General features: G+C 35.3%; 2 protein-coding genes across 3 annotated transcripts in view; both read right to left on the bottom strand.

Annotated features, from left to right (window-relative positions):
- dguok (deoxyguanosine kinase) overlaps nucleotides 1-6,213 on the bottom strand; it is a 6,840-nt gene extending 627 nt beyond the window's left edge. Inside the window, exons 1-5 of one of the 2 annotated variants that reach the window (XM_060883926.1) lie at nucleotides 5,988-6,213; nucleotides 5,457-5,575; nucleotides 5,103-5,299; nucleotides 4,866-5,013; nucleotides 164-279 (exon numbers count right to left, since the gene is read on the bottom strand). In XM_060883926.1, coding sequence (XP_060739909.1) covers nucleotides 164-279; nucleotides 4,866-5,013; nucleotides 5,103-5,299; nucleotides 5,457-5,575; nucleotides 5,988-6,189 — 782 coding nt within the window. In that variant the 5' untranslated portion in view covers nucleotides 6,190-6,213. Of the gene's footprint in view, nucleotides 1-163; nucleotides 280-4,865; nucleotides 5,014-5,102; nucleotides 5,300-5,456; nucleotides 5,576-5,720; nucleotides 5,883-5,987 lie in introns of those variants that run through there. The other variant, XM_060883927.1, reaches the window with a different exon arrangement.
- A 2,648-nt stretch (nucleotides 6,214-8,861) lies between these two features.
- On the bottom strand, nucleotides 8,862-15,289 carry mob1a (MOB kinase activator 1A). The gene is made up of 6 exons (XM_060883166.1): nucleotides 15,093-15,289; nucleotides 12,237-12,403; nucleotides 11,785-11,878; nucleotides 11,566-11,699; nucleotides 10,775-10,938; nucleotides 8,862-10,636 (listed from the first exon to the last, which is right to left on the bottom strand). The coding sequence occupies exons 1-6, from the start codon at nucleotides 15,104-15,106 to the stop codon at nucleotides 10,559-10,561; spliced, it is 651 nt and encodes a 216-aa protein (XP_060739149.1). The 5' UTR covers nucleotides 15,107-15,289; the 3' UTR covers nucleotides 8,862-10,558.
- Nucleotides 15,290-16,168: the final 879 nt, after the last annotated feature.

Below are 16,168 nucleotides of genomic sequence, written 5' to 3'. Positions count from 1 at the left end.
AGTTTAAAAAAATAAAATAAAATAAATTTTGAGAGATGAATTTAACCAATTATACATTTCTATCATACAGAACACAGTAATTCTACTGCTGACATTTATTTCAGTGTTACCAACAATGGAACGATCCACCAATGACCTGCCAATAAATGAACAACAAACTCACTTTGTAGTTTTGTTTATAAGCCAATTGTCATGCTGCTTATGGAGGGTTTCAAGGTAGTCCAGCTGTATTCCCTGCTCCTCTTCTCGACCTCTGTGTCTCAGCCGCTCCATGCAGGTCTATGAGACACACATAGTCAATTTCATCCTAGATTAGAGTTTATAGATGATGTTCACAGCAAATTGCAAAAAAAAAAGTGAGAAGACATAACTCTGTGGCCAATACAACCAATTTGTCTTGTTACTAATTTTATGGCTTAAATACCTTAAAAATTTCCTGCAAACATGAATGAAGCTATTAAAGAAATCATTTCCGACATATGACTTCGCTGTGACATTGACCCTGTCTGAATCACTTCTAAAACATAAGTTAGTACATCTGCTGGTCATTTATAATTTATTAGGAATCCTACGTATTTAGCCACTAATTTTTTAAGATAATCTTTGAGACATAGCAGGTGAAACAATGATACACAGCACAATCAATAAGAAATCCTTGTGTGCACTTTAACTGGAACATCTTTACAGAGGCTCATTTATGCAATTATACAATCCAATAGTAATTATCCAATCATTTGGCAGCAGTGCACTACACGAAATCAAGCAGAATGGGGAATGTCCAAGGCATAGTTGGTTATTACAGGCTACTTCCAGACTTTGAGAATCTGCTAACCACGTGAGATTAAGTATCTTCATCCCAAACCAAGATTGTAACCTCATCTTGAATTTTGGGAGAGAGTACAAACAAGTGTGTGTATGTGTATGAAAAAAAATTAATAGGCCACTCCAAATTCATGTTCAATTCCAACACAGGCACACATTAGGTGATCACCTGAAACAAATCTTATTTAACAAGTAAAAGTATTAAAACTACTGCTGTCATCACTGTCCTCTTTCAATAGCACCAGCTGGATGGCAAAAACACTGCTAGTCGTACCTCAAAAGAAATTGCAGTCAAATAACTACTGACCATGTCAGAAATGTTGAAAAGAAAAGAATTGAGTGAGGAAAAGAAGGGTTCGATCCGGGCTTTACAGGCAGAGGCATACAGTGAGCATCAGGTTGCTTCCATCCTTAAAAATTCAAAGACAGCAGTTAATTTGTACAAGGTCAAGCTGCAGACTCTGGAGACAACAAAGCTACAGACAGGTACTCAATTCACTCGAATGTCACTCAACAGCCATAGGATGACCAAGTGATCTACAACAAAATGGCAAACAGCAGCTGGGGGTGGAGTGCACAGCAAGGGCAGTTTGAAAAACTCCTACAGGCAGGGCTGAAGTCACGCAAAGCTAGAAATAATGTCTTCATTATTAAGAAGCAAAGAAGAGTCAGGCTAAGGTTTACAAAAGACCATAAGGATTGAACTGTAGAGTAAAGTCATCTTCTCAGTTTTCAGCTTTGCCCAACACTAAGTCATCTAATGGTTATACAGAGACCTAGAGAGACCTACAAGCCAGTGTCTTGCTGTGAAATTTGCTAGAGGATCGGTGATGATCTGGGGGTGCTTCAGCAAGGTTGGATCAGGCACATGTGTCTTTGTACAGGACACATGAATCAAGCCATGTGCAAGGTTGTCCTGGAAGAAAACTTGCTGCCTTCTGCTCTGACAATGTTCCCAACTCTGTGGATTGTTTTTTTTAGCAGGACAATGATCCATGCCACACCACCATGCCAATCAATGTGGATTGGCATGGTGTCTCCAGACCTGAACCCCATCGAAAACCTCTGGAATGTGTTCAAGAAGAAAATGGATGGTCACAAGCCATTAAATAAACTGAGCTGCTTGAATTTAAAGTCACACAACAGCAACAATTGGTGGAGAGCATGCCAAGACGCATGAAAGCTGTGATTGAAAATCAGGTTTATTCCACTAAATATTGATTTAAAAACAGTTTCACTGTGTTGTTTAAAAATTAATGAGATAGTTTTCTTTGCATTATTTGAGATGTGAAAACATTTATTTTCCACAAACAACTGCGCTAAATGACAATATGTACATATTTGGGAGAAATGTCAGAAGTTTATAGAATAAAAAAGGCTCAGTTAACTCAAACACATGGCTATAAATAGTACAACAAAAGAAAATTGCAGTTGTCAATTCTTTTCAGAGCTCATACAAATATACTGTGTGTGTATATATATATATATATATATATATATATATATATATATATATATATATATATATATATATATATATACAGGGAGTGCAGAATTATTAGGCAAATGAGTATTTTGACCACATCATCCTCTTTATGCATGTTGTCTTACTCCAAGCTGTATAGGCTCGAAAGCCTACAACCAATTAAGCATATTAGGTGATGTGCATCTCTGTAATGAGAAGGGGTGTGGTCTAATGACATCTACACCCTATATCAGGTGTGCATAATTATTAGGCAACTTCCTTTCCTTTGGCAAAATGGGTCAAAAGAAGGACTTGACAGGCTCCGAAAAGTCAAAAATAGTGAGATATCTTGCAGAGGGATGCAGCACTCTTAAAATTGCCAAGCTTCTGAAGCGTGATCATCGAACAATCAAGCGTTTCATTCAAAATAGTCAACAGGGTCGCAAGAAGCGTGTGGAAAAACCAAGGCGCAAAATAACTGCCCATGAACTGAGAAAAGTCAAGCATGCAGCTGCCAAGATGCCACTTGCCACCAGTTTTGCCATATTTCAGAGCTGCAACATCACTGGAGTGCCCAAAAGCACAAGGTGTGCAATACTCAGAGACATGGCCAAGGTAAGAAAGGCTGAAAAACGACCACCACTGAACAAGACACACAAGCTGAAACGTCAAGACTGGGCCAAGAAATATCTGAAGACTGATTTTTCTAAGGTTTTATGGACTGATGAAATGAGAGTGAGTCTTGATGGGCCAGATGGATGGGCTCGTGGCTGGATCGGTAAAGGGCAGAGAGCTCCAGTCCGACTGAGACGCCAGCAAGGTGGAGGTGGAGTACTGGTTTGGGCTGGTATCATCAAAGATGAGCTTGTGGGGCCTTTTCGGGTTGAGGATGGGGTCAAGCTCAACTCCCAGTCCTACTGCCAGTTTCTGGAAGACACCTTCTTCAAGCAGTGGTACAGGAAGAAGTCTGCATCCTTCAAGAAAAACATGATTTTCATGCAGGACAATGCTCCATCACACGCGTCCAAGTACTCCACAGCATGGCTGGCAAGAAAGGGTCTAAAAGAAGAAAAACTAATGACATGGCCTCCTTGTTCACCTGATCTGAACCCCATAGAGAACCTGTGGTCCATCATCAAATGTGAGATTTACAAGGAGGGAAAACAGTACACCTCTCTGAAGAGTGTCTGGGAGGCTGTGGTTGCTGCTGCACGCAATGTTGACGGTGAACAGATCAAAACACTGACAGAATCCATGGATGGCAGGCTTTTGAGTGTCCTTGCAAAGAAAGGTGGCTATATTGGTCACTGATTTGTTTTTGTTTTGTTTTTGAATGTCAGAAATGTATATTTGTGAATGTTGAGATGTAATATTGGTTTCACTGGTGAAAATAAATAATTGAAATGGGTATATATTTGTTTTTTGTTAAGTTGCCTAATAATTATGCACAGTAATAGTCACCTGCACACACAGATATCCTCCTAAAATAGCTAAAACTACAAACAAACTAAAAACTACTTCCAAAAATATTCAGCTTTGCTATTAATGAGTTTTTTGGGTTCATTGAGAACATGGTTGTTGTTCAATAATAAAATTAATCCTCAAAAATACAACTTCCCTAATAATTCTGCACTCCCTGTATATATATATATATATATACACACACACACATACACACATATATATACACATATACATACACACACACACATACCACTGCTTTTAGCTATTATGCTGCCCGTAGATGGAATCAGCTTCCAGAAGAGATCAGATGTGCTAAAACATTAGCCACATTTAAATCTAGACTTAAAACTCATCTGCTTAGCTGTGCATTTTCTGAATGAGCCCTGTGCTACATCCAAACTGATTGCACCATGTATAAGCCTTTCCTCTTTGTTTGTTTTAATTTTATTTTAAATCAATTTTTAAATAATTTTACATTTTTTTAATTCCTTTTTTATTGACATGTTATGTCATTGTTATGTTTGTTTTATGATTCTTTTCTTTTCTGTAAAGCACTTTAAATTACCATTGTGCATGAAATGTGCTATATAAATAAATATGGCTCCTCGTGGCAAAGAACACCGAGGATCTGAAAATAAGAATTGTTGCTCCATGAGCATAGGCTATAAGAAGATTGCTAAGACCCTGAAACTGAGCTGCAGCATGGTGGCCAAGACCATACAGCAGTTTGAATTCTGTATATATAATATAAATATACATATATGGTGGCCCATAGGTTGCCCAGGGTCTAACTCTAGAAATACTCAGACTTCTAATACATATTCAATTAAAGATATTAGTTGTCATCTCTACATTTGACCTCATTTCCTGCCTGCTAATAACCAGAGGCATTACTTTTTATTATTGTTGCAGACATCCCTTATTTAATTAAGGAAAAATAAACAGGAGTCCATGTGCTTATATGAAAATTTCACACTGTTATTTGTAGGAAAATAAGTATTTTATATGCATTTATTGGTCATATTGTGCCTGTTCTTAATTGCCAAGAATTGTTCCTGCGTACTCAAAAAGTTCATACACAACTTTCAGGAATATTTATTTTCACATCACTGACCTGAGGTGGTGCCCTAAGGTATAGGATACCCTCTAGTTGTACCTTAGGACCAAACTGCTCAACAAGAAAGGAATGCCAGTCCTGATATACAGCCCATTCTGTGGAGTTAATACAGCCTAACTCAAACATGTTCAGAGCAAAAACATACCTGAAAAGGAAATGTGACATGGATATCAGAGACAAGAAATCAATGATTAGAAGAAGCTGAAATGATGATGTCCGTGTGCATGAATTCACCGGTCACTGTAGATGGAACGTTCGTACACCTGAACAGCAACGTCACCTGTTTCCAGTAACTGAGCAGGAGGTGGCTGCAGCTGTGTGCGCAAACGGCTCATACAAGAAAATGTCTGAAAGGTGTAGGACCAGCGTTTGGGGTCTTCATACATCATTTGCAGCAGGTTGGTTGCTGTCTGGTGGGAAGATGGCACTGGCTACGGAAAGGATAATGGAAATGTAACATCAACAAGAAATGTTATCCAGTTTCAAACAAAAGCAGCCTTTGTTGCATTAAAGTCATGAGCCACCATGTCACTTCGGTCAATGTGTCCATCAGGCACAGAATAACAAGGATTACAAGATTATTTATACCGGTCTCATTTGTGAAGTCGCCTCTTCGACATTTTGCCATTTGCTGACCGGTTCTGGTGTGACTTCCCAGTTTCGCCCTGCACTGCTTAGCAACCTTGCAAAAGTCGACTTCCCAACCGCTGAAGTTTCCAAAAGACACACAGAGCAATATAACAGCAGTCCAGTTAAAAGTGCCACATATGATAACATACAAAATAACAAAATGGATTCAACATTTACTGTAATAATAAATTATAATTAAATAAATCTGCTTGACAATCTTACTTTTGTCTTCATGCTTTCATTCATATTTCAGTTTCTGCATGTTACAGTTTAATGCAACGATAAGCAAAGGTTCCATGTTGATTCCTTTAGCAAATGTTTTATCCAATTACAAATAAAAACAAACAAAACAACAACACAAGACTGTATCTTGACTGGAGAACACTTGCTGTCTTCAGAGCAGGGACCATGTGTGTAAAATGCCGTTAAATTAATTTTTAAAGCACATCCAGAGGTTAAAAAGAAGTTGTTAATGAAATCATTCCCTACCTATGTTGCCCTCAATAGAAAGCCTCTTTACACGTGTTACTGCAGGACGATGCTCCATAAAGCTCTCTAACTGTGTGTTTGCAGTCATTCTGCTATAAGAGAAACTGGCTGTAGAGAGAAGCCGTGAAAACAAGACGCACCGTTTCAGATCAGACCTCAGATGCTTGAATGCGCGCTTAAAACAGACACAGTGTGCAGACATGGCGAAGTTTAAGTCTCGCTCAGTGAAATGTGCGCATGCGTTAAACAACCGACACACGACTTGTTTGTTTTTGTACGCTGACAAAAGTGATCACGTGGGCAACGTTGCAAAAGTATATCCGGGTCATTTATATTTTTGTTCTAGCTTAAAATTAAACTTTTTTTTTAACTGTACGTACGTTTTCCTGAGCAGTACATAATACGTTGGCATCTGCATTTACGCACAGAAATGTAACACATTTAGCACGGGGTTTAGATTAACATTAAAGCTTGTTAATATCTGTCACTAACAAGCACATCATCTTATAAAGGGGGGCTTATTGGCTAAAGTTCAAACAAATAAAAATATATGTACACTACTATATAAATATATGTATATACATACAGTATATGTCTGTACTTTTGAGAGTCACAAACAGCTGGAACCAAATTATATATATATATATATATATATATATATATATATATATATATATATATATATATATATATATATATATATATATATATATACATACACAATTATTTATATTAGACAGATATTGAATTGTGTTCTGAATTATGCATAGATATATAATTTATACTTACAGTATATATACATGTGTATGTATATAGGATTTATAAGAAGGTCTTTTCTCAAAATCCACCCCAATTTCTTTTCTTTCTTTTTTTTAATGACATAATGAATATTTCAATTGAGGAAAAAGGTAGGACACCCTATTAGCTAGTGTTTCCCCCTTTGGCTGAAATAACCTCAGTGAGACATTTCTTGTAGCCATCTACCAGTTTCAGACATCAACTGGAAGAAAGTTTCCCCACTCCTCAATGCAGAATTCTTTCAGTTGACTTGACCATTCCAGACCATCCTTGTTCAAACACATCCCATGATAATTAAAGTTGTGCTGTCTCGTTCCGTATTCATGCACTTTGACATCAACTGTAGCAAGAGCTTGCTGTAGGTCCCATGATGATATTTTAGTGTTTTTCTTGCAGGCTGCTCTTGGAGTGAATTTGCTTGGATGGCCTGACCTGGCCACGGTGGCAGTTGTTTTAAATTTTCTCCACTTCAAATGATTTTCAAACAGTGGAATGGCTGATTACAAATTATTTTGAGATCTTTTTATATCCCTTACTAGATTCCTACGCTTCAACAATCTTCTCAAAGCTCTTTGGGTCTCACCATGGTGATATCTTTCACTTCAACAAATCAAACTAAATATCTGAGGTATAAGAAGTGCTTTTACTAGGTCCACAGGCAGCCAGAAGTAAGCTTTCTGATTACAGAGTAACTCTGGATGGTCATTCTATTACATCATGTGCAGCAGTAAAAGACCTCAGTGTGAATATTGATACCGGTTTCTCATTTGAAGCTCACATAAATAATACCACAAAGGTAGCCTTTTTTCATCTAAAAATATTGCTAACATAAGAAATATGATGTCATTACATGATGCAGAAACACTAGTTCATGCATTTGTTACCTCTAGGTTGGATGCTTTACTGCATGCTTTAATGCTTTACTGTCTGGATGGTCCAGTAGGAGCATAAACAAGCTCCAGTTTGTCCAGAACGCAGCAGCTAGAGTCCTAACTAAAACCAGAAGATAAGAACATACCACCCCTATCTTATACTCATTGCGTTGGCTTCCAGTAAAGTTTCGCATTGATTATAAAATTGAAAGGACATTATTTACATTTACACTATTTACTGAATGTCACCAGGTTGGTTTTGAGAATGGGTTCCCTTCTGAGCCTGGTTTCTTCCTCATATTATCTCAGGGAGTTTTTCCTTGCCGCCATCACCTCCTATATATCTAGGGATAGGTATAGGGATAGATATATAGTATTTTAAATTTTAAGTTAATCTTAATTTAATTTTAGTTAATTTTTTTTAATTAATTTCAAAGTTTTTCTTCTGTTTTCATACTTCTGTAATGGGAATTGAATTGAATTAATTAAATAAGGCAAGCCTTTTTCAAAATGCTCGGTAAGAATGTTATAATAATTTGCACCTGATGTGATATACCTGTAGGTTATTTTATCCATTTTAAGTACAAATAAATGTGGGGTGTCCTTACTTTTTCCTCACAAGAAAATGAAAAAAAAATTATATATATATATATATATATATATATATATATATATATATATATATATATATTTGTTTGTTTATATTATTTTATATTGTTAATTGAATCTTAATTTTATATAGTTAATTGAATCTTCCAGTACTGTTAAAATGAAATTATATATATAAAATGAAATTATATATTATGTGTGTGTATGTATGTATGTGTATATACATATATATATATAAAAAATACGCTCTTAGAACAAATATATATATATATATATATATATATATTGTTCTAAGAGCGTATTTTTTCTTTAAAACAAGGCACTTTGTTTAAACCATTATCACTATTACTATTCAGTATTTATTATAAAGGATCATTAATCAGTTGTCTGAAACATATAATTTGATTTAAAAAAAAGGCTCTGTATGAAATCTGTATATTGAATTTTTTAATTAAAAGGAAGCAAAAAATGTTCAAATAGTAGATCTCCAACATCTATGGAAACTTTTTTTGAAAAATTACTTACTAAAATCAGTGAGAATTTCTATGTAGACAAACCTTGCCAAGTGACAATTAAAAATGTACAGACAATCTGATATGGATACAAATACAGTTTTAATCCTCATCTTAAAGTTATTTAGATGATCAATTATTCTTTCATTTTTCATTGGACACAAATATACTTTTCAAAAAGGAAAAAACTACTGAAGATATTCAAAGCAAGGGAAAAATCAGCATTTTATATCGAGGAAAATCGGCAGCATTACTGTTACAGTTTACACTCACTGAGCACTGTATTAGGAACCTGTAACACCTACTCTTTCATGCAATCATCAAAAACAACCAAACATATGGCAGCAGTGTGATGCATAACATCATGCACATATGATGGGGAAATTGTGTGATCTCTGTGATTTTGTGATCTCTGTGATTTTGACCTTGTTATGATGTTAGATTTCAAAAATTTCTTTAACTGCTGATCTGCGATTATCAGTCTCTAGTGTTTAAACAGTGATGCAATAAAGAAAAAAGAAAACACTTATTTGGCTAGTTTTGGGGACAGAATCTCTGTGTTGTTGAGGAGAAGTCAACAGAGTAACAGTGACTCAGATAAGCACTCTGTCATGAGCAGAAAAGCATCTCAGAATGAACATGTCAAAGCCTGAGGTGCAGGAGCTACAAGAGTAAAACACCATGTCGGCTTAGGCTCCTGTCAGACAAGAACAGAAAATGAGGCTGCAGTTGGCACAGACTTCAACAGTGGAAAGTAAAAGACTAGAAAACTGCAGCCTGCTGTGATGAATCCTGATTTCAGCTGATACAAAGAGGTGGTCAGAATTGGGCACTAACTGCATGGACCCAGTATATCTTGTGTCAACAATCCAGACTGGTGGAGGTGGTGTAATGGTCTTGGTAATGTTTTCTTGGCACAGGTTATTTGAGTATTGTTGCCGATCATGTGCATCCCTTCATGACCACAATCGCCATCTTCTGATGGCTCCTTCCAGCATGAAAATACACCATGTCACAAAGCAAAAGCCATCTCAAACTCATTTCACAAATGTAACAATAAGATCAGTGATTTTCAGTGACCTTCCCACTCCAGAAGAACACATTTGGGTTGTGGTAGAACAGGAGATTGACAACATTAAAGTGCACCTTACAGATCCTTGTCAACATGGACCAGAAACTCAAAGGAATGATGAACTAATGACATAGAATTAAAGCCGTTTTTAAAACAAAGGGAGGCTTAATCAAGTGTTATTATATAGTGTTTCTAATAAACTACTCAGTGAGTGTAAATTTCAAAGCAAAAATACTGACTTAAAAACCATTTCAGCATAAAAGGAATGTTGGACCCTAACAAGGATGTACACATGTGCTGATCCCAGAAACCAATAGCCTTTTACTTAATTTACCTTTAATACGAAACTGTAAAAGGTTGTATAGTTTCTTTTCTCTTATATAAAGATGCTAGAATATAAAACAATAAGAAATCTTTAATACAAAAATCTGCCTGCAGTTTCTATCTGTTTTCTATCTCCTGTCTAATTTGTCCAACATTTGTATACATCATGAAACCCAAATAAAAAAAATGTAAAAAAATCAAAGGCAAAAAAAAAAAAAAAAAACGCACCCTAAAATGATTTTGGAAGATACAATCTGTTAATCTACAGTCAGCTTATTATTAAAATATACCTCTACTCCTAAAACGTTCTGACTGTGGCTTTAAAATTCTCTAAAAGGAAAAGAAGAAATACTTCAGTAATACATGTTTATGTGGTTTGTTTTTTTATCTGTCCTTGGTGCCTAGTTTCTCGATAAGTTCCTGCAGTGGAACCAGCTCTCTGCGGTCAATCAAGTTGAATTCCTGTCCATACACATGCAAACAAAGAAAGCAAGAAAAAAAATAATGATTAGAAAGAACAACTGTCAGACATATCATTTATGGTTGTGTATAAAATTATGTTAAAATATAAACCCCCTGAGCTGAGCCAAGCCCTATCACCTGCACAAAGAAGATGAAATGCTTGAAGGAAGTGTTGAGATGGGCCTCCTCTTGTAACTGCATCACAGAGTCAAAGTGCTGGTGGTAAATATGAGCATAGACTCTGAATAAACGTTTCAGAATAGTTTTAGCCACTGACATGAAGTTCTTTGGAAAAGGCACACCTGGAAAGAAGAAAACAGTGTCATTGTGCAAACAAATACTACACTGTCTAGTTATGGTGGGGGGATGTGGTGAACTTTTAGAACCGCCTCCTTAACAAGCATCTCTATGTTAAAATGTTTACTATTTTATATTATATTGACAGTTCCACTGTTATTACCACCAAATGGCTTGGGTCTTTAACCCTTGTGGGTACCACTGTGGACATGTGCTGATTAGTTAATGGTTCGTTGCCATTAATCTCCAAAGCTCTAGCTGCAGACGGAAGAACCATCCTACCATCAACCACGGGAATTCCAAACTGATGCAGAATCCCCTGTTCGATTTGGTAAGTCATGTATTTTTTTTTTTAGCCCTGTTCTGACATGACCTTGCCTTATTACATTTACATTACATGTACGGCACTTGGCAGACACCCTTATCCAGAGCGACTTCTTTTAACCTTCCAACTGGTAATCCAACACTATAACCTCATCACCCCCATTATTTTCTGGTCTGCTGTGGCAGCACCAACAATTTGCCAACACCAACTTTGCCGTACTTGCATTATTCCAGCTCACCCCAATGTTTCACTGCATATCAATTTACATACTGTATTTATTCTTCTCTTATCCATATGCCATGCTAACCAATTTTGGAAGGAAATAGGGTTTCGTCATCCAGTTGATCTTGGACCCAAGTCATCAAGTAGTCGATATATTTTGGAGCCGAACATTTGATCGGTTTCTTTATGTTGGTACCATCAGCCCAGTGATATTCATACCTGGAGAAACATAAGAGATACTGTAAAACCGTACAGTTGTATTTATGTGGCAAATAACAAAATATGTTATGATATTTCTTCCTACTTGGGCCCTGCAGACATGACAGGGCAGTTGGTCTCAGTGCAGAACTCAGTGATTGTGCCATACAACATATTGATCTGGTTGAAGAAATCGACCGCTAAAATAAAGTCAAAGTAGCTCGTCAGAATAAGAAGACCTAGATCACACAATCTGCCTTACACAAAAATGAGGAAGAAAGATTTTACTACAAATTTTACTACATATTTTGCAAAAGACTGTGCATAAAAAGACTATAGATATTTTAGTATTAAATATTTTAATGCTTTTAGAAAATGGAAAAAATTAAGTTTAGGGACATCAGTAAACAGAACACTACAATAACTTACAACAGATATATTAAAATATAAAACCTCACATATTGATCACTCAAACATTTCATATGATGTTTGGTAACGTTTAATTAAGATAATGCTGCTAGAACTTCAACAATTAAGCATGTAGATATATACACTCACTATTAACAGCGATCCATTCATTAAGGTCTTCTCCTTCTGGTAACATTACAGCAGCTCGAAGGTTGCCACTTCCCAATGTTGCTTCAGCATGTTTCAAGAGCTCGTACTGGTGAGAACCCTCTGGAATGTTTTTCTTTGGTTTAAAAGTCTTTGAAGACCGACTGCCACTAAAGCAAACACACGATCATCATTTACTCACTTACATGGTCTGATTATTCCTGCATAACAGCTTTGTATCCACCACCATTTCTGAGTTGAGCTGAAGTAGATTCAGCTATACCTGTATTAGCACAGTCCAAAATCTAATGCTATAAATGCCAAAGTAATCTTTTATAGACCAAAGTTTCTTGAGGCTCTTACCATGGAAAATGACAAATAATGATGACACTTTTAGTTCAAATTCTCTCAGTTTGGGTGATTGGTACAGCAATGATAAATACTCTGGCTTTTATATTTAGATGGCAGTTAAAAGATAGGACTGGTGCTTGTGTTCCTCCTAGTAGGAAATGAGCTCTTCATATAGTTTATTTTCAAACCACACAAATGTGAAATAAAAATAATCCCAAAAATATTTCAATTAACAAAACCCTAAACATATTAAAGGACACAAACATAAGAAAATTAAAACCTGCTTACACTGAATTAAAAAGACAAGAAAATGCATTAAATACATTTACTAAAACCAACACACTTTCTCTAAAACCACTGACATGAAGGAAATGAACACATTCATTTTAATTTATATGTATATTTGTACATTGTATTTGATTATAAAATAAAAATCTTGAAATCATGCAAATGATGTTTAAACTGACAGAATTATCAGACTTCCCACCCATCCTGCAGTCATGGTTTATTATTATTATTTATGGTTAATAATAATACATAAAGATATTTCATATAAATAGGTTAAACAACATATGTAGACTATTAGAAGTCATTATATTACTAGGGGTGTAAGGATACAGCATGGCACAATGCATTGCATTACGTTAATTTCATGATATGCATCATGGGAGTGCACGATTCACAGTCTAGAACACCAGGAACATTGAGATCCCAATACATAAACTGTATATATAAATGGGAATTTATAAATATATAAATTTTTATTTAAGCAATAGTGAAAATGTAGAACATTTTGTTTACAACAATTTTTGATCTTATACAGACAAAAATGCACACTGCTTTGCACCGTTTCTAATTCAGAAATTAAAAAGGAGAATTTTTCCTTTCATTCAAATTTTTTACAAAATATTATGAGAATCAAAATGAATCATGAAGCCAGTATCATGAACATATTTGTGATTGGAGTGCATCGTTACACCCCTAATGTTTACCTATAGCACAGCGCTGTTGAATTTCTGATTCTGACTGGTCAAAGATGATGATCTGAAGGAGCCCAGAGTGTTTTGTTACAGTTCATTGTAACAGGGTTTCATAACAGTATGTTTATTAACTGTAAACTAAAAAATGGTTAAAATGTATGACGTACTGTTTTGTTCACTACACAACAGTTAGTCCATGTGCTTCAATAGCGCTGATATTAAATACAACCACACTAGAACATTTTAATCAGTCTACTTTGTCTGGGTCCAAAATAAAAGTCCTAATTCAAACAATTACTGAAAATCTAGTTTCCAGTTCATCGTACTGAAACTGTAACTACACTTACTACAAGCTGTCAATCAGTCTGTGGGGTGCTTTTGGTATTGGTTTTGGCAACCAGCTCTAGGCTTCTTTTGAAACTGTTTCCGTTCATAAAGAAAAAATAAACAAAACATTTGGACAGGTGTCTGAAATGTCAGTTTCTTGATATTATTTTCTTGTAAACTCACAATTGTGCATTGGTATACAAGCACGTCTGTGGATTATATAACCTGCAGCCTAGTGTCTACAGCTGAATCACAGGCATGTTGATGTTCACTACAACACCACTCTTGTTCATGTGATATGTATACACCTAAATAAATCTCTGACAAGTTACTGTGTTATAAAAAGCCTAAAATAATTCAGGTTGTGCTGTTTTAATAAAATGGTCAACTTCAGATTGGTTCTCTGCATCAAACCACACTGTTGTTATTTAACAGCATATATGCAGCACACAGTTTGTGTTTATTCCTAACATTACATTACATAACATTATTATGTTATTTTCCCAGTCCATATGTGTCTGGTGATGTTGTCATAAAACGTCACTACATATGGAAGTTTTCAAGATTTTTTTTTAAAGAAAAGAAAAAATATATTGACGTAGATCAATTGTGTACAAAAGACTAAGGACATAACAAGGAAATGCCTTTTCTGAGAGCTTAAGAGCTTAGCCAAAAGTTCTAAAATAAAATCAGAATATTTTAATATGAATTCATTTGCATATTTTCGTGTTAACTGAAGCACAATTCACCCTCAGTTTGAGCTTTAATCACCTCACGATTAACAACTTTTATCTTTAATGTTTTAACACGAGCATCACTCTTAATTAAGGTCTTTAGCGGAAGCTTCATGGAGATCTTTCAGGAAAGAGAATATGCTATAATTAGAGACGTCTATGAGACGTGTTAAGTCGTGTTAAACGGTGTAATATAACATACTATAATATAAAAACGGATATTTTATATATTTGTTAAGATCTTATCGTGGTTTTAGATGTTAGATAACCAACGTTTATCATAAAGCTGAACTGAGCAACAACAATGAACCGAAAAGTTACACTAACTATTAGTTACTAGTTATTGACTGACTCGTTATAGTGTACTAGGTATTATTCAACAGGAATATAATGGAGTTATCTCCAAACAATGACCGCGTTGTTGTATAATAAGAGACTAACCAGTTTTGCTCGCCACCGTTACTTACAATAAGAAGCTCATTTTCGTTAAATTTGCCTCCAACGAAGATCCAGAGAGCGTGAAGTCCAAGTTATCCGATTAAACCGATGTAAACAACGTATTTGCGTCAGTTTAAAACTTTAAACAAAGTGAACATGAAACCGCGCTGAAACAGGAAGTGTTTGCACCACCGCAGAGAAAAAGGAAACAGCAAACACGAGAGAGACTCCGGGGGTGTCGTCAAAACACAAAGATCTCAGAGGAACCATTAAAACACTGCAATAACACCAACTGTACTGTATTTATTAACTTGTATTTATACTAGAGTTCAAATTTACACGTGTAACTGATCGATTAATTAGTGGCATGATAGAACAAGTTATTTAGTAATAGAACAAACCAGTTTATTTAGTAATAAAAACAGAACAATGAAATGTTTGTAAAATAATAATAATATAATAATAATAAATGTAATGTAAAATAAGAGGAGAAATAGTATGTACAGTAGCACAAACACAACGATAATGATGTAACACATGACTACAGCAGCCCTAATGGTGAGTCACAATAATAATATTTATATTAAGTTAGTGATCAAGGTAATGATTAACTTTTCATTTCTGCCAAGCTATTGTTTTTTTTATTATATAAAATGTTCAGTGTGTATGAAATCTATGTTGTTCTGTGTAAGTTGGATAATGTCTAGGTATATAAGATTTCTGAGGAGGATACAAGGCCAAACTTTCTTTGTTAAAAGACCTTAAATTGTTAAGTCAGAATAGGTATAGTGTTACATGTACCCTATTGCAAAAATTAAACCAAGTGTAACTGAAAAATTTGTTGATTGTTTATCTTTAGCTCACTTACAAGGCTAACATGGCTGATAAGGGAAGGAAATGTTTTGCAATGCTTCACTTCACTGGCCTCACTTCAAATAAATATTTTGTCATATTAATGCCATTATTACAAAAGTAAAATAAAATTGCAAAATGCATTTTTGTTAAACAAATAGCCTAAAAATTCGAATTATTATAACACCCCATGCAGAGACCCCAAACTAGATGCTGAAGTAAAACCTGATTCAGGCTTTAAACTACCAGCCAC

The sequence above is a fragment of the Tachysurus vachellii genome, chromosome 12 (genome assembly GCF_030014155.1).
Source record: "Tachysurus vachellii isolate PV-2020 chromosome 12, HZAU_Pvac_v1, whole genome shotgun sequence".
Classification (NCBI taxonomy): Eukaryota; Metazoa; Chordata; class Actinopteri; order Siluriformes; family Bagridae; genus Tachysurus; species Tachysurus vachellii.
Note: the sequence above shows the minus strand (reverse complement) of the source record. Positions and strands in the feature narration are given on the sequence as shown.